This window comes from Cervus canadensis, chromosome 17 (genome assembly GCF_019320065.1).
Source record: "Cervus canadensis isolate Bull #8, Minnesota chromosome 17, ASM1932006v1, whole genome shotgun sequence".
In the NCBI taxonomy this organism is placed as follows: domain Eukaryota; kingdom Metazoa; phylum Chordata; class Mammalia; order Artiodactyla; family Cervidae; genus Cervus; species Cervus canadensis.
Window position 1 is genome coordinate 36,663,317 of NC_057402.1, and position 24,063 is coordinate 36,687,379.

General features: G+C 39.0%; 1 protein-coding gene and 1 pseudogene across 2 annotated transcripts in view; both read left to right on the forward strand.

Annotated features, from left to right (window-relative positions):
* SCAPER (S-phase cyclin A associated protein in the ER) overlaps positions 1 to 24,063 on the forward strand; it is a 410,821-nt gene that overhangs the window by 343,991 nt on the left and 42,767 nt on the right. For both annotated transcript variants that reach the window (XM_043489284.1, XM_043489285.1), the window contains exon 27: positions 3,276 to 3,431. In XM_043489284.1, the coding sequence (XP_043345219.1) occupies positions 3,276 to 3,431 (156 nt within the window). The remainder of the gene's footprint in view (positions 1 to 3,275; positions 3,432 to 24,063) is intronic.
* LOC122419843 lies at positions 22,483 to 22,581 on the forward strand (annotated as a pseudogene).

Here is a 24,063-nt window from a genome sequence, read left to right on the forward strand (position 1 = left end):
AAGACACAGAGTGGCTGAAGGATAAAAACAATATCCAACAACATACTGACTGTAAGAGACTCATTTTAGCTTTAAAGACACAAAGACTAAGAGCAAAGGGGTGTGAGTATTTCAAAGAAATGGTAACCAGAAGGAAGGAAGGGTAGCTATATTTATATCAACAAAAATAGATTTCAGGCTAAAAATGGTTAAAAGAGACAAAGAAGATCATTATATAATGATAGAGGGATCAATCCTCCAAAGATATGACAGTAATTATTTATGCATCCAGCCCCTAAATATGTAAAACTGATACTAACAGAACTAAATGGAGAACAACAATACAGTAATACATGGGGATGTTAATACCCGACTCTCAACAATAAATTCCTGGAGAAGGAAATGACAACCCACTCCAGTATTCTTGCCTGGGAAATCCCATGAACAAGGAGCCAGGCAGGCTACAGTCCATGAGGCTGCAAAAGAGTCAGACATGACTTAGCAACTAAACAGCAACAAGAAACACCCAACAATAATAGATAGATCTTCCAGACAGGAAATCAATGAGGAAACAGCAGGTTTAAACAGCACTTAGGCCAAAGGACCTAACAGACATATATAGAGCACTCCATCCAGCAGCAGCGAAATAGATACTGCTCTCAAACACACATGGCGCATTTTCAAGGACGAATCCTGTGTTATGCCACAAAAGAAATCTCAACAATCCAAAAACATAGAAATTATATCAAGTATCTTCTCTGATACTCGATATAGTGGTGTGAAACTAGAAAACAGTAACATTTTGTAGTCAATACACAGATCATCACATTGTATACCTTAAACGATGTGTATATTAACTGTATCTCATTAAGCCTGAAGAATAAAGCATTAACCTTATCTTACAGGTTTCAAATGCTCTTTCGGTTTGTCAATATTTCCTTCAAAAATATTTAAACTTTCTATGAGTTTATGTAGTGTATCAACCTACACCTTACAAAATTATCAATACCTGTGTACCAACTTGACATCATTTTTCAGTAACGTAACATTTTTCCATATTGTCTTAGATCTTTTTTCATATTGATAAGAAACCAAATGTTGCAGGTACAGCTAACTCTCCATCTACATTCCTTTTCCTTACACAGTGATTTATCCCTTGAGAGTTAGAGTATGTGTATATAGTTCCCATGCATCTTTTTATATTATTTTTATATATGTATATGCAATATATATGTATATAGTATATATATATATTTCTATATATTCATATAATAAATATCCATAAACATTTCTGTTTTGTATGTATTTAAGATTTACATAAATACTATCATACAATTCTTTCAATTTCTATTTTCACATGTTGAGATTTATTTATGTTGATTCATATAATTCTGATTAATTCATTTTAACTGCTCTACACATTTTTTTAAATGAATAAATTCCCAGTTTGTACACCTATTTGAGGGCAGTAGTTTCTATTTTTTCACTATTTCAAGCAATGATACAGTGAATATACTTATAGAAACTTCTTTTGTACCTATACACAAGTTTCTCAAGTGCGTATGCCTACAGTAAGAATTTTGAATCCTATGATAAATCCATGTTCAATTTTACCAAGTAACATCAAATTGTTCTTCAAAGAGTACACTTCCCATTGGTAAAGGATAGGAGTCCCATTTTCTCATATCTTTATCAGTGTTTTATGTTAACATACTTAGTGATTTTTATCAGTCTAATATTTGTGAAATGGTATTTTGTGTTGTTAATTTTTTATTGTGTTTATAACTAGTAAGTTTGCATGCATCTATTTTTAAAATACTGCCATTATTACTACTAGTAACAATAAAACTAATAATAAAATATATCAAGTTCTTTGCATGTATTAGCTTATCAGTCACTTATCACAAGAACCTTCTACTAACACTGTTATATCAAAAAGAAAACAGACTAAGAAGGTAATTTGCCCAAGGTCATCCAGTAACTTGTGGGACTAGGGTTCAATGTGTCAATATGTCATTTTCCTTTATTATAAGATAATAGGGCTGGTGGTCATCATTTCATATTTCCCAATTTTAAAACTGGGAGATGCTCAGTAACCAGATGAATATATTTCCTAACTTAAAAAGAGAAAGGGAACATTATTTTATACCTTGTAAATAGTAAACTTAAAAGAGTCTACCAACATGAATTATTATTATTCATCAGATTCTCCTTCCTTTTACAAAAGAAGTGTATTAGTAAATGAACAGTGATAGGGATTTTAGTGCAGTGACAAGCAGAAGCATCAGTTCCTTTGCACATATCCCTGAAATATGTGTTGATTTTTCAGAACTGCTATATTCAGAATCCTTCGCTTTTCATATATGTGAATGCAGTAGCACTGAATTGGTATAAAATCTCTAAGCTAAGGCTGATTTATCTACAAGGTACTTTATAGTCTTCAAATATTTTCAATTATTTCTGCTTTGTGGACTGAGAGCTACTATTGTTGATCTGAGTTAATAAACAGTTCTAGAAAACTGTTTAATAGACTGAAAAGATGAGAGTAACTTCTGAAGTGATACTGTCAACTCTCAGAGGGCAACAGAGGGCAATTGGATTCTTGCTGCTTGTTGTACTCTTAATGGTGATAAGTTTTAAAAAGTAGAGAATCTACAGTGGCATTGGAAGTTTAGGTTATAACAAGAGTGCCTGGGTAGCATCATCCTGAATCCTTGCATTCTAGTGAATTTAGCTCCTAGTACTTTAAGAAGTATTCCTTTTCAAGAGTATGGAGATCCTTATAAATCTTTTCAGTTATTGTCAGACTCTAGACTGGTGAGAATGATCAGATAATCACTTTCTTGAAGAAAATAGCATTAGAGTAGCCAACAGAAGTAAACAGAACCATTCATAGAAATAACTGATTATTCAGGGATAAATCTAAGGAGATAGTTGCTTAAGATATTGTACTCAAACCTGTGTTGTCTTTGCTTGTCAGAGAGGCCTAAGCCTGTGTTTATTAAGGTTTCTCTTTGAAGGTGAGGGCTTCCCTGGTGGCTCAGCCATTAAAGAATCTGCCTGCAATGCAAGAGAACTGGGTTCGATCCCTGGGTTGGGAAGGTGCCTGGAGAGGGGAACAGCTACTCACTCCAGTGTTCTGGCCTGGAGAATTCCATGGACAGAGGAGCCTGGGAGGCTACCATCCATGGGGTCCCAAAGTCGGACATGACTGAGCAACTTTCACTTTCACTTTTTGAAGGGAAAGATGTTACCAGGCTATGCACATGGTAACACGTATTTGTCCCCACATCTAGCTACGTGGTGAACATCGGTCTGATCGACAAGCTTTGTGGCTGCTTCCTCTCGGTGCAAGGCCCAGTGGATGAGAATCCCAAGATGGCTACGTTTCTGCAGCATGCCGCAGGACTCTTACAGGGAATGTGCACTCTTTGCTTTGCTGTCACCGGAAGGTAAGGCCTCTACTCGATGTCAGTCTGGACTCAACTTTTGAAACATCTCTTGGAATTTGCTCATTCTGGAGTCGTTTCATAGGGATGTACATGGTCATCTTGGCCTCTTTTCCTGTTTGTGCTACATCTGTCCTTACTGGCTTCTCATACTGAGACTTGTCTAATGTTTCTCATTTTTCCCTGGCTACAAGCTCCTACCGGAGCCTATTTTTCTTGTTGGCGTCATTAACTTATCTATAATTTCTATAAGAGACCATCCAGTCCCACTTCCACTGAGATCCAGGGAATCAAGTGATTTTCCTTGAGTCAGGAGGTCAGTAACAAAGCCTAGACCAATCAAGTCAGATCCTCAGCATAACATGCACAGCCTCACAGTGCCCTGACCATCACATGCTTTCAGTTACAGCCTGCTGGGTTCTTTATTTTCCCCTTTGTTCCTTCTTCCAGGGTATCTCTATGAATAAGAGAGGAGCCATCCAAAAACAATAACTCCGTGAAGTCACTAGTGCCCCGTGGGCATGATTATAGCCGGTGTATCAGGAACTACTAGTAGCCTGGTTGGCTCTCTAAACTCCCCACCCCATCCTGTGGACGGCCCTCAGAAGCAGTAATTTTCTGAGAGACAGTAACCGCCTCGTGTTCTTTCCTCTCCCTCCCTACCAAGTTCAGAATCGTTTGCAACAGTGACTCAGTGTTTCTGACAGGAACATGACATATCCCTCAGACATATTGAGGATATTCAGTAAAATAATTTTCTTACAATTAAAGTCTAAACAGCACTGCATGCCAATTATATATATATATATATACATATACATGTATATATATATATATATGCTGTGCAGTGCTTAGTTGCTCAGTCATGTCTGACTCTTTGCGACCCCATGGACTGCAGCCCGCCATGCTCCTCTTTGTCCATAGGGGTTCTCCAGGCAAGAATACTGGAGTAGGTTGCCATGCCTTCCTCCAGGGGACTCTTCCCAACCTAGGGATCGAACCCAGGTCTCCCACGTTGCAGGGAGATTCTTTACCCTCTGAGCCACCAGGGAAGCCCAAGAACACTGGAGTGAATAGCCTATCCTTTCTCCAGGGGATCTTCCCTACCCAAGAATCAAACCGGGGTCTCCCGCTGAGCTACCAGAGAAGCCCATATATCTGTGTGTATGCATATATATATGTATATGTAGGGATTTATCAAGAAAGAAACTATTTGAAGCTACTTAAGTCTAATTACTTAAAGAAATCTTGTCCAACCATATTCAGTGTACCACAGTGCTAATGTCTCTTTTCAAAATATTTTAAAAGAAAATTTGTTTTCAGAAATTAACTTTCTCAACATTTGTTGGTCTGTTCTACATAGGACCTTGATAGCCATCTAGTCTTTATTCTTACCCAGTCCCTCCAGCCCCAGTCACATTTCTAGGAAGATTAAGACTGTCTGAGTATCAAGGAAGTCAAGCATGGCCTTTAGTCACTATTACACTTGGTCTGTTCCCTCTAGAAATGTAGCCAGAGGCTACCTTCCAGGGATTTGATGAGAACTCAGAAACGGGCTGTTTGTAGGTCTGTGACCTAGGTAAGTTCTGGTAGCAACAGTAACAGGGATCCATCCAGGGCATTGGCCCCTGCCAGTTTAGAGGCCGCCATGCTGCCCAACTCGCTCTGTGCAGTAGCCTGGCCACTCCCTGGGAGGGATCATCTCACCCAGAAGACCATTCCAACACTGGCTCTTTCATGTACATGCCATTATAAACCTGCCAGCATCTCAAGTCTTTGTCCTCTGTACTCTTCCCTTGAATCCAAATGAATATCACACACATAAACATTTCCATATATGGTTGTTGTATAGTTTGTGGGCATCAGCATTCCCTTAACACATGGATTCAGTCACTTGAAATCTGTGGGACTTGAAAGAAGCTTAAAGGTCATTCATAGCCACTCATAGGGAAAGCAGCTGAGCCAAAATAATTTGAATTAGGACTCAAGGTTCCTCCTCTGGTGTTCCCTCTTATACACATGCCTTCATACTATTCAGAATATGGGAGCATACATTTTGTTTCTTTGAAGACTTTCTCAATTACATATATGGAGGACAGTGTCCTCTTCTTTTTAACACACACAAACATGTCCTTGTCTAGTAGACATTGACTGAACATCTGCCCTGGGCCAGACTCCAAGCTAAGTACTGAAGCTCCTCAGGGAGCCCAGAGTCTGTCAGAGGGTCAGACTTGTGAATTAATAGCTACAATGTAATAGCTGCAGCAGAAGAGAGGGTGCACAGAAAAGGAAATAAAGCACTTCCAGAGGAGGTCAAGAAGGGCTTCAGTGACCTAAATCGTAAAGGATCCAGAAGACAAGTGGAGTAAAGAACTCATTTGGGAGAAAGGGCATAAGGGTACTGCATGATATAGCAGGTGTTATTGGCACCTGAGGCCTATTAGGTGGTCACCTGCCAGTGACTTTCTGTATTTCACTACCTGGGGATATTCTCTGGACAAGTAGCTGTTTGCTAGAAGTTACAGGAGAATTAATACCCAGGAGTCACTCTCCAACAATAAATTGGTGGATAACATCCCATCTGCACTAACCCTCAATGGGACAATCCTGAAGTATGTTGCTTACAATCTCTCCAAGGGGCCCCTTGAAGAGTGGTAACCTGTTCATTAACACACACTTGATTGACTTTTCTCCCTGCCATCTTTCCTTCTCTACTTCCTTCCAGGTAAACATCGCACAACCGTATCTTTGTTTCAGGGTCTGTTTGGGGGACAGCCCAAACTGAGAGTTATTGTCTCATGTTCAGTTTGATGTGGTTTATAATAGGGTGACTGTGAAGGGTGGCAGGAGCTTTGACATTCAGTGAGCTTCATAAATGTTCACATTTCCATTATAGGATGATCACTCCTAAAAAGTATAGAAATGGCTGGAATGGCTTGAGTCTAGTAGGCTTGAGCCCACTAGAAGGAGTAGGCTTTTTAAAAAAATTTATTTATTTTAATTGAATGCTAATTAATTTACAATATTGTAGTGGTTTTTGCCATACACTGACATGAATCAGCCGTGGGTATACATGTGTTCCCCATTCTGAACCACCCTCCCACTTCACTCCCCATCCCATCCTTCAAGGTCATCCCAGTGCACCAGCCCTGAGCACCCTGTCTCATGCATCGAACCTGGACTGGCGATCTGTTTCACATATGATCATATGTTTCACATATGATATATACATGTTTCAATGCTATTCTCTCAAATCATCCCACCCTCACCTTCAGTTCAGTTCAGTTCAGTCACTCAGTCATGTCTGACTCTTTGTGCCCCCATGAATCGCAGCACGCCAGACCTCCCTGTCCATCACCAACTCCCGGAGTTTACTCAAACTCATGCCCATCGAGTCGGTGATGCCATCCAGCCATCTCATCCTCTGTTGTCCCTTTCTCCTCCTGCCCCCAATCCCTCCCAGCATCAGGGTCTTTTCCAACGAGTCAACTCTTCGCATGAGGTGGCCAAAGTACTGGAGTTTCAGCTTCAGCATCAGTCCTTCCAATGAACACTCAGGACTGATCTCCTTTAGGATGGACTGGTTGGATCTCCTTGCAGTCCAAGAGACTCTCAAGAGTCTTCTCCAACACCATAGTTCCTTAGGAGTAGGCTTTTTAAATGTTGAGGACCTGTGGAGACAGTGAAAACAGAGAGGAACAGATACAGTGAGGACACAGAATAAATGTAAGTGAGATGACATAGAGCTGATAATATGGGAGGATAAAAGGAAATGAAGAATCCAGAATGACTTGCAGGTTTCTGATGAAATTTTTGAGCAGTAGATGAGATGTTCTCCAAATGATAGGATATACACCACCATGTTCCATGATTCTAGACATGCCTAGAATTATCCAAGCAGACCAAAGTGTGAGTGTGTGTGTATGTGTGCATGTAGGTGTGTGTGTATGAAGTTTATATATAAAACGATAGTCCATATGTGTGTGTCTGTGTGTGTATGGGCTTCCCAGGTGACACTAGAGGTGAAGAACCTGCCTGCCAGTGCAAGAGACACAGGAGATGAGGGTTCAATCCCTGGGTCAGGAAGATCCCCTAAAGGGGAGGGCATGGCAACCCATTCCAGTATTCTTGCCTGAAAAATCCCATGGACAGAGGAGCTTGGCAGACTATAGTCCATGGGGTCGCAAAGAGTCCAACACAACTGAAGCAACTTAGCATGTGTATTGTGTGTATGCTCATAAAATGAAGTATAATTATTTATATGTACACATTCAACTGGATTTTAAATAAGTCAGTGATTAACCCTTAGTAGTTTGTTGTTGTTGTTCAGTCACTAAGTCATGTCTGACTCTGCAACCCCATGAACTGCAGCACGCTAGGCTTCCCTGTCCTTCACTATCTCCCTGAGTTTGCTCAAATTCATGTCCATTGAGTCAGTGACACCATCCAACCATCTCATCCTCTGTCACTCCCTTCTTTTTTGGCCTTAAATCTTTCCCAGCATCAGGGACTTTTCCAATGAATCAGCTCTTCACATCAGATGGCCAAAGTATTGAAGCTTCAGCTTCAGCACCAGTTCTTCCACTGAAATTCCAGGTTTATTTCCTGTAGGATTGACTAGTTTGATCTCCTTGCTGTCCAAGGGTCTCTCAAGAGTCTTCTCCAGCATCACAGTTTGAAAGCATCAATTCTTTGGCACTCAACCTTCTTTAGGGTCCAACTCCACATCCATACATGACTACTGGAAAAACTATAGCTTTGACTATATGGACCTTTGTCAGCAAAGTGATGTTTCTGGTAGTTTTTAAGAATTCTTAATCTATTTTTTCCCAGTATAATTTCCTTCCCCAATCTCAGTTACTCAGCAGATTTCTATTAGTAGGCCTTCTTATGAAAGTAGGTCCAAGTAGTTCCCTGGCTCAATTTGCCTAAGAAATTCTTAGCAGTGTCAGTATAATCTGCTTCTGAGACAGCGAGAATGGTCCTCACTGCTTTTCTTCCTCTTGTCTTTCCATCTTCCAGCATTTCCTGAGCACTGCCAAGCTACAGGAACACAGGGAGTTTTCCTATCTCTTCTGATTTGTTTACCTCTAATAGTTACAGACCGTTTTGTACTACTTCCAAATCTTCATAGAAATCGTATTTCTGAATTGTCAACTACAGTGGCCTGTTGAAAGCACTTCAACAGGGTTTCGGCACAAGGTCATAGCTGTGCCTGGGGAGAAAGGTAGCTTGGTGGTTGTTCTGTTGGAGTAATTCACATAATTCTTGTTTGGGCTGCGTGGAGAAGCCAGCCAGAGCCAGTGTCGAGCAAGGCTTTTCCTCAAAGCCCTTTTGTGACCAACAGGAATAAGAGACAAAGGGGAGCCAGAGAAGCCTTCAGAAATTGCCTCTTGTGAACTGGCAGACCTGAGATAATTAGGGACACTGATGGATCGCACAGGGCTTTGAGTAAACACTCTGCAGCCTGCCAGTGGCCGGCCTTTGTGGTGGTGATTATAGCAGGTCTGCCTTTGCTCTCCCCTCCCATTGTGCCCTTAATCTTCTAATTTTTTCCTAGGCTTTGTGAAAGACAATTTAGGTGTCAGAATGTACTCTGTTAATCTCTGCTTCGGTGTGGGTAGGGGAAGCACTAACTGATTATTTTTGTATCAGGCTTGGTTTTAGACAATAACTTGCATTTCTTTAGTAAAAATTGAAATTGCAATCTTCAGGTGAAAAGGATTGATTTTATATTAGGAATACGTCAGAATTTTAATATGGGAATTTTTCACCAGCTATAATTCTTGATCACTGCAACAAACTTCAACAATCTGTAATACAATTTTTCGAAATGCCTGTTTAGCCTTTACTGTTGTCAGTTTTCCATTCTTGGGCCTACAAGAAGTAAAGAAAAGAGGATAGTTTTCAAATCTTGGGGCAATGACTCAACTGCCATAATTGGCTGAGGCTCCCTGCGGCGCCCTTAAGGTGCTGGCTCCTTAGCTGAACTAATGGGATCAGAACCATAATGAGTAATTATACATTGCAACCAACACAGATCTTTCACTTAGTCAGCAATCATTTCTAAATTCATAACTATGCAAAGTAGTATAGCAGGTGGGCCAAGAAGTAGTGGGATTCAAAGTGAAAGAGTTTACAGTCTTTATGACTGCACAGATGAAAGAGAGAAACTTGTAAAAACTAGCTAATTCTGATTGGTTGGAAAATACTGTTCTGAATTCTACAATATTTTTGCACAAAAAGAAGTCTGTTAATATGTGTATTTGTTGTTTTCCACTCTTACATCTGTAAACAACACTGATGAAATAGATTCTAGCCAAGGTCCCTAGAAACCTGGGTCTTAAAAAGATAAGAATGATTCGTAATTTAGCCCATTAATTATGTGGATATAAATGAGTGCTTCTCAAGTGTTTAAGGGTGCTTGAAAACCATTTGTTCAAGCAAAGGTAAACTTTAACTCTGCCTGCCTGAATTATTCATTCATTCATTAGACAAATATTTATATAGTGCTTGCTCTGTGCCAGGCCCTGTGCTAGACTTGGGAGAAAACAAAAATGACTCAGACATTGATCATATCCTCAAGGAGCTGGTAAGCTAGTAAAGAAGAGGTGTATACAAATATCCGTGGTATAAGGTAGAGAGCAATACAGAAGATAGACGATAACGTAGAGAAAGCACTCAGCATGCTGCTTGGCACATAGTAATTGCTTGATAAATATTGGATTATCATGTCATCATTGACAGAGTTCAGAGGAGGGAGAGACCACTCTTAGTTGCAGGAATCAGCTGTTTTCCAGAGCAACAAAAATTTAATCTGGGCCTTGAAAGATAAAAGGGTTGGAACATTTAGAGTTGAGAAAAACATAGACAAAGAAAATAGCATAAGCAAAAACATCAAAGCAAAAAAAATATGAAGAATGAACAGAGTACATGCTTTAGCTGGATTTTTAGATGTCCGCAGTGGTGATTTTAGTACCTCCCAGGCTGTTACGATGTTCAAGTGAGATAATAAATATAAAAATACTGTGTGATATATAAAATGACCTGCTGAATGTGGTGGTGACAGTGGTGTCATTAAAATCCTTTAATCAGGGGATTTCCCTGGTGGTCCAGTGGTTAAGACTCCACATTCCCAATGCAGGGGGCCAAAGTTTGATCCCTGGTCAGGAAACTATTAATAGATCCCATATGCCACAACTAAGAGTTCACAACTAGGACTTCCCTGGTAGCTCAGTCGGTAAAGAATCTGCCCACAATGTGGGAGACCTGGGTTCGATCCCTGGGTTGGAAAGATCCCCTGGAGAAGGATCTCCCCTGGAGAATGGCAACCCCACTCTGGTGTTCTTGCTTTGGAGAATCCCACAGACAGAGGAGCCTGGCGGGCTACAGTGCATGAGGTCGCAAAGAATCAGACACAACTGAGCGACTAACACAACAGAACACAAGAGTTCACGTGCTACAGCTAAAAATCCCACGTGCCGCCAAGTAAATAAATAAATAGTTTTTAAAAGCCTTTAATTAGGGCAGTGACATACTAAGGACCACATTTGGAAGTTATCATGTGAAAATGTATGGGAGAGGTTACAGAAAGACCATTAACACTCATCTGGGCAAGAGACAAAAGGAATGGAAAAGAAGAATCTTTTTCAATCCCCTCATAGTTTCTCTTTTTAGGTATGGTGTCACCGGTGTCCCAGGCATCAGACTCCAGATGTCACCTCTGTCTCATCTGTCTTCCTTGTAACCCAGATCTAACCTGCTGTCACATTCCACTGACTGGAAGGAACCTTACCGTCAACTGAACCCATTCTTTGGTTCAAATTTGTATCTCTTCAATAACCTTCCTCAGTTTATATTCGAGTATCTTCATTCACAGGGAACTGGGGGAGCCTATGCACTCCTTGATCAGTTTTAATGCTGTAAAAGCTTCTCCTTATATCAAGCTGTAATCCACCCACCCCCCCAATGCTGCCCACTAGTACTAGTCTTGCGTACTACTCGGCAGCATTCAGACCATTCTAACCCCACTCTTCTCCCGTCTCACCCTGCCACACACTCTCCTTTGTTTTTCTTCTTGTTCCAGTCACTGTGGCTATGTAACAGATTACCCCAAAACGTACTCACATGAGACAACAGTCTATTCATCTCACAGAGTCTGTGTGTCAGGAATTCCATCAGACACAGGGAGAATGGCTTTCTTTGTTTCACAGTGTCTGGGCCTCAGTAGGAAGACCTGAAGGCTGGAGGTTGGAATCATCTTTGTACTTGTTCACACATGTCTGTTCTCACCTGCATCCTTTCTTCTCTGCACTCTCACTCTCACTGTTTGTTGGGGACCTTTCCATTTGGTCTCTCTGCACAGGCTAACTTGGGCTTCCTCACAGCATGGTGACAGGTTCGAAGGAGGAGCACCCTGACAAAGGAGAGAGCCAAGTAGAAACCATGTCATGTTTTATGACCTAGGTCAGGGTTCATGCAGTATCCCACCACTGAATTCTCTTCAGCAAAGCAGCAACAGAGTCCCACCCAGCTTCAAAGGGAAGAGAAATAGACTTCATCTCTTTGTGGGGAATATAAAGTTTCTAGAAGAGCATATGATACCAGAAATACTGCTGTGGCCATGTTTGAAAAATAGAGTCTGCCACATTCTGGCCTACCCTAGAGATCAATGTTTTCCCAGTATCCTGTTTTCATCTGTATTCTTTCCTCTTTGCACTCTCATGCTTGCTATTATCACCCTTCTCTTGGTATCTTTAGCCACTGCCCTCAGAAAAAAAAGGCTTGTTCGTATTGGGAGATGGGAAATGAAGTAAATGCAATAGGATTAAGCAAGTGGAACTAAAGGAAATAACATTTGTTGAACACCATTTACGTGCCCCAGATGAAGGGCACTTCATGAGTTATCTCCCAGCAATCCTCACACTGTCCAGGGGGTCATTACAGCCTCTAGACTTATAAGGAAGAATGACTGTCCTCATCCTTCAGGTTTGGAAAGTGAGAAGAATACAGGAATGTCTGGACTGTCTCTATATTCACAATTAAGCAAATGTTTGTAGAGAGATTTCTAAGAGATCTGTCCCAGCTGGTAATAAAGCCGTAGTTGACTTGTAAGGGCAGAAGGATTATCGCTTCATTGCTGTGATTCACACTGTGTGTCTACTGTGTGCTAGGCACTATCCCAGAAAAAGTGGGCTGTCTGGGCCTGACCCACAGGGCTAGCATTTAGGGGCAGCCTTTTCTGGCTACAACTCCCAGAGGGGATAGGATGTGATGAAGGAAGTCTGTCAGTATGTATGCAGGCTCACCAGACTTAGCGTAGCAAACTGTCTGGGATACACTTGCAGCTGAACCCACACGGATTCTAGGACTCTGGTGGTCAGGATCTCAAGAGGAAAATCCTTTTATAGAGTTGTGTTGAAGAGCACGGGTTTGGGAGTCAGAGAAATATGAGTGCTGGTCCTGCTCTCCTAGCTTTGTGACGAGTGACAGATTCTTTAGCTTCTCAATGCCTGTTTCCTCACATTACGAACATGAATTTGCTAATTCTTCTTCAAAGAGTGGGACAAGGAATGGGGCAGACAGGGACTAAAATGTCTGTCAGCCTGAACTGCCCAAGGTAGCTTTTATATATATATTTAGTATACCCCACTCTGTTCCAAAAAGATTTGAGTTGGGTTACAGAGTATGTGTGTCTTTTTACTTTTTAAAAAATGAAATAATTATAATAAAAGATAATAGGGAAAAGTAAATTAATCCAGAAGCAAGTAAAATTAAGACATAAACTGTATTCATAAACAAGGCCCTGATAGACAGTTCCTCTTGGAATTCCTACTTGCAATTTCTTCCAGGAACTGATATTTAATATGTCAGATTCTAAGCTCATTGGCTTTCATCCAAAGTTGGCCTTTTTTTCCTCCTGATTACCTTATGCTTCTCATGATTCTAGTCATATGAACAGATTTTACGACCCCAAACCTTTATTATTTTTAACTTCTGTCTTTCAGAATCCAGTCCTACCCTATCTAATTAAATAAAAATAAAAAATACTTGCTTCAGAAATGTGAGATAGCCCCTACTATTTATACCTATGACTTGATATCTGTCTACTTCTAATTCACTAGATCTTTGTCCTGAGTATGTCTTCAAATGAAAAGATTTCCTTAAGGAGAGAGACTAAATGTCCTAGTAGCTCCCCTTTGGGCACCTAGCACCTGGGCTAGAAACAAAATAAGAAACTGGGAAATAGCCATGACTGGCAGCGTTAGCAAATACCAGTGTGTACTAAGGATCTATGCCAGGGCTCCATTTCCTGTACCCACTCTTAACATATAAAGAAGAGTTGCCCATGTCTCACGCTCTTCTCCCCCTAAGGTGAGAAGGAGACATCCAAGGCCTTCATGCCTTCGGTATACCTCACTGAAACCAGTTCTCTTCTTCTCTCTGTCTCTGTCTGTCTCTCTTCCATTGCTTTAGCAAATCTTTATTAATTGCTATTTACTTACCATTTATGTGCCAGACATTTGTCAAGGTATTAGGGATCCAGTGGTGAACAAAAACTCCATGGAGCTTGCAGTCTAACAGGAGAAAAAGATGACAAACCAGTAAATGAATAAGATAATTTCAGCTAGTGATAGTGATATGAGAAAATAAAGCAGAGTAATACAGCAGAGTGACTTGGGTAGACAGAGTGGTCAGGGGAGGCTTCTCTGGGAGGGTGATACTGAAGCTAAGCAAATAGAGTAGCTAAGCCTACTCTATAAAGACTGAAGGGAAGAGTATTGCAGTTGAGCAGAGCAGGAAGTTGATGACTCCCAAACATCTGAAGTGGGTGTGTACCAGAAGCAGAGAAGGCAGTGTGCTGGAATGTGATGAGCAAGAATGTTCTAGAAGATGAAGTCGGAAAGTAAGGGCCAAGAGATGAGAACAGAGGGTGAAAGTTTGGCTTCTATTCCAAGTGTGGTAGGAAACCACTGGAGGATTTTAAGCAGGAGAACAGCATGATCTGATTGTTTTAAAAGTAATGGATTTTATTCTGTGTAGAATGAATTGTAGGGGAGAGAGTGGAAGCAGGAAAGATTGGTTAGGAGGGTACCACATTGTGCAACCCAGATATGACATTGTCCCCTCCCAGTTACTCACCCAGAAGAAGTAATTGCTCTCTTTTGGCAACACAGCAGAGCCTCTGAGAGACTCCTTCAGCCTAACTGCCAAATACTAAAGACAAGCCCAAAATGTCAGCTAAACTAGCCAAAATCAGCACAGGACCCTTTTGTGTTTACAGTCACTATGAGAACTGAAGATAGAGAGGTCAGAACTGTCCCACGTGAGAAGCACTCTTGCACAAACCTAGCATGTAGTTCCAAGATCTAGGACCACATGCTATTGTTTGTCGTCCAGAGCCTACCACCTTCTCACCTCATGGGCTCCGCCCTGCCCTTTCTGCATGTATCTTTGGTTGCCCCCAGACTGTCCTGAGCTCATCACCATTTTAGTTTGAACTTTCTCGGGCCTCCATTCAGACCTCTGCCAGGAACCAGAGTTTCTTCTTAGGGGCCTCACCCTTTACCTTCCATTCTCGTTGGTGTCCTCCTGGTCTTCCTCTTACTCCAGCGTGTTTTAGTTTATTGATCCCAAACCACAGGAATGGCTACCTATCTGTTTTCATCATCTAGCACTTCTCTTCCCAAAAGGGTTTCCTTCTCAAAAGTTCCTGTTTGAATGAAATTGAAATTCATAACCAGGTGAAACTCTTTCCAAGTATAAACCAGTCTCCCCCTATCTAATATTCTCACTCTTTAGTTGCCCATATGTTTTCCCTCTTCTCTAACCAAATGTCCAGACAGTCTTATAGCGCTTGCACATGTATCTTTTCCACTTTTAGTTTTCTCTTGCTCTCATATCTCCAATAAGTCATCCTCATTCCCTTCTACAGGGCTCCAAATTAGAGCTACATTAAACAAGTTATTTTCTCCCTGTAGCGTATACATAACATAGTGTGTGGGAGAGGGAGGAGACTATAATTTTCAATGTAGAGTCATATCTGTTGTAACAGTCCATAACTGAACAGAATCTTAGATATCATCCTGTCCAATGTCCAGCCAAGTTTTGATGCCACAGCCCTCTGTGACTTCAGTGAATGTGTTCCTCTACTTATTGCAGAATAGTTAAGAAAGTAATACCTTATCAACAGCCCATTTAACTTTTGAGTGTTCTAATTGTTAGAAAATTTTCTGTAAGTTTAGTATCTACTTTTGGGTAACATCTCTCCTCTGGGATCATAAGTAACAGTGTAATACCTCTTCACTTTGAAGATAACCTTTTAGCCCCCAGTTCTGAAATAAATTCCCCAATTCCTTCAAATTTTCCTCAGATTATGTTGTTTCATATACTTTTCCCACCAGAAATCACTTTCCTTGGGAACTTTGTGATGCATCAGTGACCTGAACATGGTACTTAACCCAGTGCTAGAACCAGTCCTTCCAGAGTGGTTGTTCAGTGCAGTGTAGCAGGTTAAACCTTTCTTGTTACATATACTGTACTCCTGTTAGCTCAGTCAAAATTGAACTATATTCCTTGGTAACAGGCAAGACTGTTTCTTTATTTGAATAGGTATATAACTAATATGCTAAGTCTTTTTTCCCCCACTTATTGTTGAAAACTGTATTCCAGTCCCCTATCCCTCTTCCCATCCTAAATGTATGCAGTTAGTTTTTATAATCTAAAAATAGTATTTAAGTCATTTCTATAAATTTTACCTTAGTCCTCATTTTTAATTAAACTTTTTTATTTATTACTCCCTTCTCCTTGAAACTATCTTCACTTTGCTTCTAGAACATCACACTTCTTGCTTTTCCTCCTACCCCACTGGTTTCTGTTTTTCAGTTTTCTTTGCTTATTTACTCTCATCTTCCCAACATGTTGGAATACCCTACAGCTCAAGTCTCAGGCTAATTTATGTTCACTCACTAGATGAGCTGACTTTAAATACCATCTGTCTGTTGATGACTCCCAAATATCTCAAGCCCAGATCATTCCTCTGAATTCAGACTTGTATATTTATTCATTTATTCAACAAATGTCTACTGAGTGGCTACTGTATGTCAGATACTGTTCTAAGCCTTAGGGATAAGATATACAGAATTCCCTACCCTTGGAAAGCTCATTTTATCCAACTTCCAATCCAGTATCTTCACTTATATGTTTAATAGGCACCTTGAATTTAACATGTTTACAGCTAAGCTCCTCATTGTCCTCCCCAGACATTCTCTATCCACTGTCTTCCCTGTCTCTGTAAATAGCTGCCACATTCTTTCAGTGACAGGCTGAAAATCACTGAGCCATTTTTCACTCCTCTTTTTCTTATATTTATGTTCAATCTATCAGGATATCATTTTGCCTTTCCTTTCTGAAGATTTTCAGAATCTACTCACTTCTTACTACATCCATGGCTACCATCCTGGTTCATCCACCATGATTTCTCATTTAGATGATTGAAACAGTCTCATAATTGCCTCTCTGCGTCTGCCTTGGCTTTTCTAAAAACTTTAACCAATTATCTCTAGTGATTATTTTTAAGCCAAAGTCATACTACATCACCCCTCTGCTCAAAACTTTACAATGACTTTCTGTTTCCTGCAAGTAAACCCTTATGATGTCTTTACAATGATCTGCAAGCCCCTACCTGATCTTCTTCCTATTTCTTCTCTCACCTCTTCCACCATTGTCCTTCTGCTTGCTCAACCAGGTATAGCCACACTGGCCTTATTGCCATTTCTTGAATATGTCATGCATGCTCCTGGCTCCAAGCCTTGGGACTTGATACTCCTCTCCCTAAAACACCCTTATTCCAGGTATCCACATGGCTTCCTTCCTCACTTCCTGTAGAATTCTGTTATGTAACACTTTAGGAAGGACTTCCCCATCCACTCTGTATAAAATAGCATCACACACACCCCCTACATCTTCATTCCCTACATATCTGCTGCTCCTTTATAGCACTTAGCACACCTGACATACTGTATTTATTTGCTCATTGTATCTCCTGTACTAAAAGGTAAGCTTTATGAGAAAAAGAACATAGATTTTACTACTGAATCCTAGTGCCTATAAAAGTGCTTGCCACAAAATAGGTCCTCAAAATATTTGTTGAATAAATGAATTATCAATGAATAGGCCCATTGTGGTAGGCAGAATAACACCCCTCCAGAATATTCTACGCCAAAGCAAAATACACATTCTTCTCAAGTGTACATGTGACATTTACCCAGGTAGAATACATGTTAGGCCACTAATTAAGTCTCAGTAGACTGGACATCATACAAAATCTCTTCTCTGACCATAACAGCATGAAGTAAGAAATCAATAATAGAAATAAAACTGAAGACTCACAGATTTGTGGAAATTAAACAAAACACTCATAAACAACAAATGGTTTAAGGAATAAATCACAAGGGAGCTTTGAAAATATTTAAGAGAGGAATGAAAACAAAAACACAACATCTCAAAACTTAGAGCCTAAATCAACTGACAAAATGGCAACAGAGTGGCTGAATGGATACAAAAATAAAACCCACATATATACTGTTTACAAGAAACTCACTTCAGATCTAAAAATACACACAGACTGTAAGTGAGAAGTTGGATAAAGGTCTTCCATACAAATGGAAATCAAAAGATAAATGAGGTAGAAATACTCATATCAAACAAAATAGACTTTAAAACAGACTGTAATAAGAGACAGAGGAATATTACACTGATCAAGGATCAATCCAAGAAGATATAAAAATTGTAAGTATATATGCAGCAAACATAATAGCTCCTAAATACATAAAGCAAATATTAAAAGACATAAAAGGGGGCTTCCCTGATGGTCCATTGATTAAGAATTCACCTGCCAGGACAGAGGACATAGGTTCGATCCCTGGTCTGAGAAGATCCCACACGCCATGAGCAACTAAGGCCACGAACCACAACACTGAGCCTGTGTGCCACAAATGCTGAAACCCACATACCCTAGAGAACATGCTTCACAACAACAACAAAAAAGGCACCGCAATGAGAAGCTCATTCATTGCAACTAGAGAAATCCCTGTGCAGCGATGAACACCCAGAGCAGCCAAAAATTTCAAAATAAATATAATAAAAATTAAAGACATACAGGGAGAAATTGACAATACCACAATAATAGTCGGAAACTTTAATATCCCACTTACATCGATGGACAGTTCATCCAGACCAAAAAATCAATAAGGAAACCCTAGCCTTAAATGACACATAGACCATATGGACTTAACAGATGTATTTATAAGAATCCATCCAAAAGCAGCAGAGTACACATTCTTTTAAAGTGCACATGGAACGTTCTCCAGGATAGATTGCCTACTAGGCCATAAAATAAGTCTTAGTAAATTTTCTTAAATTTACTGAGAAATCATATCAAGCATCTTTTCCAGCCACAACTCCATAAAACTAGAAATCAATTAGAAGAAAAAAACTGCAAAAATTACAAACAAGTAAGGCCAAACAATGTGCTACAAAACTGCCAGTTACAGTAAGTAAAACATTATGTCACTGCTACAAAAACAGACACAACTCAATGAAACAAAAATCAACCCACAGACTTCTGGTCAATTAATCTGTGATAAAAGAAGCAAGGATATTCAAGGGTGAAAAAACAGTCTCTTAAATAAGTGATGTAGTGAAAACTGAACAGCTCCATGTTAAAGAATGAAATTAGAGCATTTTTTCACATAATATGCAAAAAACTCAAAATGGATTAAAGACCTGTTCTAAATGTGAAACCCAAAACCATCAAACTCCTAGAAGAAAACAAGCAGGATACTCTGACATAATTCCAATATATTGGGGATCTGGCTCCTGAGACAAAGAAAATAAAAACAAAAATAAGCAAATAAGACCTAATAAACTTAAAAGCTTTTGCATAACAATGGAAACCATTGACAAAATGAAAAGACAACCTTTTGAATGGGAGAAAAGTTTTGCAATTCAGACGACTGATAAGGGGTTAATATCCAAAATATATAACTAGCTCATACAACTAAATGTCAAAAAAAAAAACCGTATTAAAAAATGGACAGAAGTCACGAAAGGACATTTTTCTTAAAGAAGACATACAGATGGCCAACAAGCACATGAAAAGATTGTCAGCATTGCTAATCATCAGAGAAATGCAAATCAAAACCACAATAAAATGAAGCTAGAGCACATCTTCATAGCATACACAAAAATAAACTCAAAATGTCATAAGAACTTAAATATAAGACACAAAACCATAAAACTCTTAGAGAAGAACCTAAGCAAAACAGTCTCTGACATAAATCTTACTAGTGTTTTCTTAGGTCAGTCTCCCAAAGCATTAGAAATAAAAGCGAAAATAGACAGGTGGGACCTAATCAAACTTATAAGCTTTTTGCACAGTAAAGGAAATGATAAAACAAAACAAAAAGACATCCTGCAGACTGGCAGAAAATATTTGCAAATGATGCAACCAACAAGGGCTCAATTTCCAAAATATGCAAACAGCTCCTACAGTTCAGTAACAGAAAGACAGACAACCCAATCAAAAAATGGGCAATAGACATTTCTCTAAAGACATACAGATGGCCAGTAGGTTCATTAAAAGATGCTCATCATCACTAATTATTAGAGAAATGCAAATCAAAACTACAATGAGGTATTACCTCACACCAGTCAGAATGGCCATTATTTACAACTCTATAAATAGTAAGTGCTGGAGAAGATATGGAGAAATGGGAATCCCCTTACACTGTTGGTGGGAATGTAAATTGGTACAGCCACTACAAAAACAGTATGAAGGTTCTTCAAAAAACTAAAAATAGAGTTGCCATATGATCTAGCAGTCCCATTCCTGGGCATATACAGTACCCAGACAAAACTATCATTTGAAAAGATATATACACCCCTATATTCATAGCAGCACTGTTTGCAATAGACAAGACATGGAAACATCCTAAATGTCCATCAGCAGATGAATGGATAAAGATGTGGTACACACGCCCGCGCGCGCGCACACACACACACACACACACACACACTGGAATATTACTCAGTCATTAAAAAAGAATGAAGTAACAACATTCGCAGCAACATTGATGGACCTAGAGATGATGATACTAAGCAAAGTAAGTCAGAAATAGAAAGGCAAATACCACATGATATCACTTATATATGGAATTTAGAATGTGACACAGATGAATATATCTATGAAACAGAAACAGACTTATAGATACAGAGAACACATTTGTGATTGTTCCATGGAGGGAATCGGGGAGGGAAGGATTGGGAGTATATATAATGGATAAACAACAATATCCTACTGTACTGTACAGGGAACTATGTGCAATATCCTGTGATAAACCATAATGGAAAAGAATATATGTGTGTATGTATACATATATATATATACACACACATGTACAGCAGAAATTAAACACAACACTGTAAAGCTACTATACTTCAGTAAAATTTTTTAAAAAGTGAGGTATCACCTCATACCTGTCAAAATGGCTATCATCAAAAAGATCACAAATAACAAATATTGGCAAAAAGATGGAGGAAAGGAAACCCTTGTACACTGTTGGTGTAAAGTAAATCAGTCTTGCCACTGTGGAGAACAGTATGGAAGTTCCTCAAAAATCAACAATATAACTGCCAGTAATTCTTTTCCTGGGTGTATATCCAAAGAAAATAAAAACACTAATTTGAAAAGATACATGCACCCCAGTGTTTATAGCATCCTTACTTTCAGTAGCCAAATATGGAAGCAACCTAAGTGTTCATTAACAAATGAATGAAGAAAGGTGCATGCACACCTACACATATACACAATGGAATACTACTTGGCCATAAAAAATGAAATCTTGCCATTTCCAACAACATGATTGGACCTGGAAGGTATTATGCTTAGTGAAATAAGTGACACTGAGAAAAACTGCTGCTGCTAAGTCACTTCAGTCATGTCTGACTCTGTGTGACCCCATAGACGGCAGCCCACCAGGCTCCTCTGTCCATGGGATTCTCCAGGCAAGAATACTGGAGTAGGTTGCCATTTCCTTCTCCACTGAGAAAGACTAATACTGTATATTACCACTTATATGGGGCTTCCCTGATAGCTCAGTTGGTAAAGAATCCACCTGCAATGCAGGAGACCCCGGTTCTATTCCTGGGTTGGGAAGATCAGCTGGAGAAGGGATAGGCTACCCACTCCAGTATTCTTGGGCTTCCCTTGTGGCTCAGCTAGTAAAGAATCCGCCTGCAATGCGGGAGACCTGGGTTCGATCCCTGGGTTGGGAAGAGCCCCTGGAGAAGGGAAAGGCTACCCAATCCAGTATTCTGGCCTGGGGAATTTATATGTGGAATCTAAAAAGTAAAGCAAATGAAAGAATATAACAAAACAGAAACAGACTCATATATATAAAGAACAAGCTTGTGATTATCAGTGGAGACAAGGAAGGGAAGAGGGGCAATAGAGTCATAGGGGATTAAGACATACAAACTACTATGTATAAAATAAACTACAATGATATATTGTACAACACAGGGGATACAGCCAATATTTTATAATAGCTTTAAATGGAATATAATCTATAAAAATTTTAACCACTACCTTGTACACTTGATATACAATTGATTTATTATATAATACCGTAAATCAACTATACTTCAATAAAAAATTAAATAAAAATCTTAAAGTTCACAGGACATAGTAAAAGCACTGATAATGGGAAAGTGGATAGCTATAAACATTTACACTAAAGAAACAAGAAATATCTCAAATCAATAAATTAACTATATAACTTAAGGAACTGGAAAAAGAACAAACTAAACCCAAGGCCAGCAGAAAAGAGATAATTAAAATTATGGTAGAGATCAGAGAAGTAGAGAATAAGATAGCAATAATCGGTGAAACCAAAAGTTGGTTCTTTGAAAAGATCAATAGAATTGATGAACTTTTAGCTAAATGAACTAAAAAGAGAATTCTCAGATTACTAAAATCAGAAGTAAAAATTGGGTGCTCTGTTTGACAGCACACAGACCAAAATTAGAATGACACAAAGATTACCATAGTTCTTGCACAAGAGTGACACTCAAATTCTTGAAGCATTTTTTTAATAGTACAGTATTATATACTTATAATTTATTAGAGTAGATTTCAAGCATTCTACCCCAAAAAAGGTAACTATATGAGGTAATAAATGTTTTAACTTGATGATGGGCATCATTTTACAATGAATATGTATATCAAATCATCATGTCTCATACAGTAAATGTTACAATTTTGTCAATTATATTTCAGTAAAACAGGAATGGGGAGAATGAAAATGGGATGTACTACCAATTCTACAGAAATAGAAGGGATTATAAGAGAATACCATTAACAATGTATACCAGTAAACTGAATAATCTAGATGAAATGGACTGATTCCTAGAAGCACAATACCTACCAAGACGAAATCACAAAGAAATAGAAAATCTGAATAGACGTGTAACTAGTAAGGAGATTGAATCAGTAATCAAAAGTCTCCAAAGGAAAATCCTGGACCTGATGGTAAAATTCAGTAATGAATTTTACCAAACATTTAAAGAACTAGCACCAGTCCTTCTCAAAATTTTCCAAAAAATTGAAGAGTAGAGATCTTTGTAACTTACTCTATGAAGCCAGCATTATTCCTGATTGCAAAACCAGACAAAGACACAAGAGAGAAAATTCCAGATTGATATTCCTTTTGAACATTGATGTAAAAATCCTCAACAAAATGCTGCCACACCAAATTCAGTAGCATGTTTAAAGGATTATACACCATGACCAAGTGGGATTTGTTCCTAGAGTGCAGTAATGGTTCCACATATGAACATCAGTCAATTTAATAGGTCACATTAACAGCATGAAGGTGGGGAAAACATGGTCATCTCAATCTATGCAGAAAGAACTTTGATAAATTTCAACACTCTTTCATGAAAAGAAAATAATACTCAACAAACGAGGAATGGAAAGAAGCTATCTCCACATAATACAAACTTTTCCTCTAACATCAGGATAAGGCAAGGATGCCCGCTTCTGCCACTTCTATTCAACATACTACTGGAAGTTTGAGCCAAAGAAATTAGGTGAGGAAAAGAAATAAAAGGCATGGAAATTGGAAGGGAAGGAGTACAAATTTTCTGTTTGCAGATGATATGATCTTATATGTAGAAAACCCTAAAGATTCCACACATACAAAAACCTGTTAAGACTAATTGAATTCAATAAACAATACAAAGCTCACAAGAATTAGTTACATTTCTATAACAGTGAATAATCTGAAAAGGAAATTATGAAAATTCCATTTATAATAGCATCAAAAAGAATAAGATACTTAGGAATCAACCAAGAAGATGAAAGACTTGTGTAATGAAAAGTACAAAACATTACCAAAAGAAATTAAAGAAGGCATAAATTGGAAACACATCCCATGTTCATGGATTACAAAACTTAATATTGTGAAGTTGTCATTACTACACAAAGCAGTCTCTAGATTACTTGCAGTCTGTATCAAAATCCCAAAGACTCTCTTTGGAAAAAATAGAAAAGCCCATCCTTAAATTCATATGG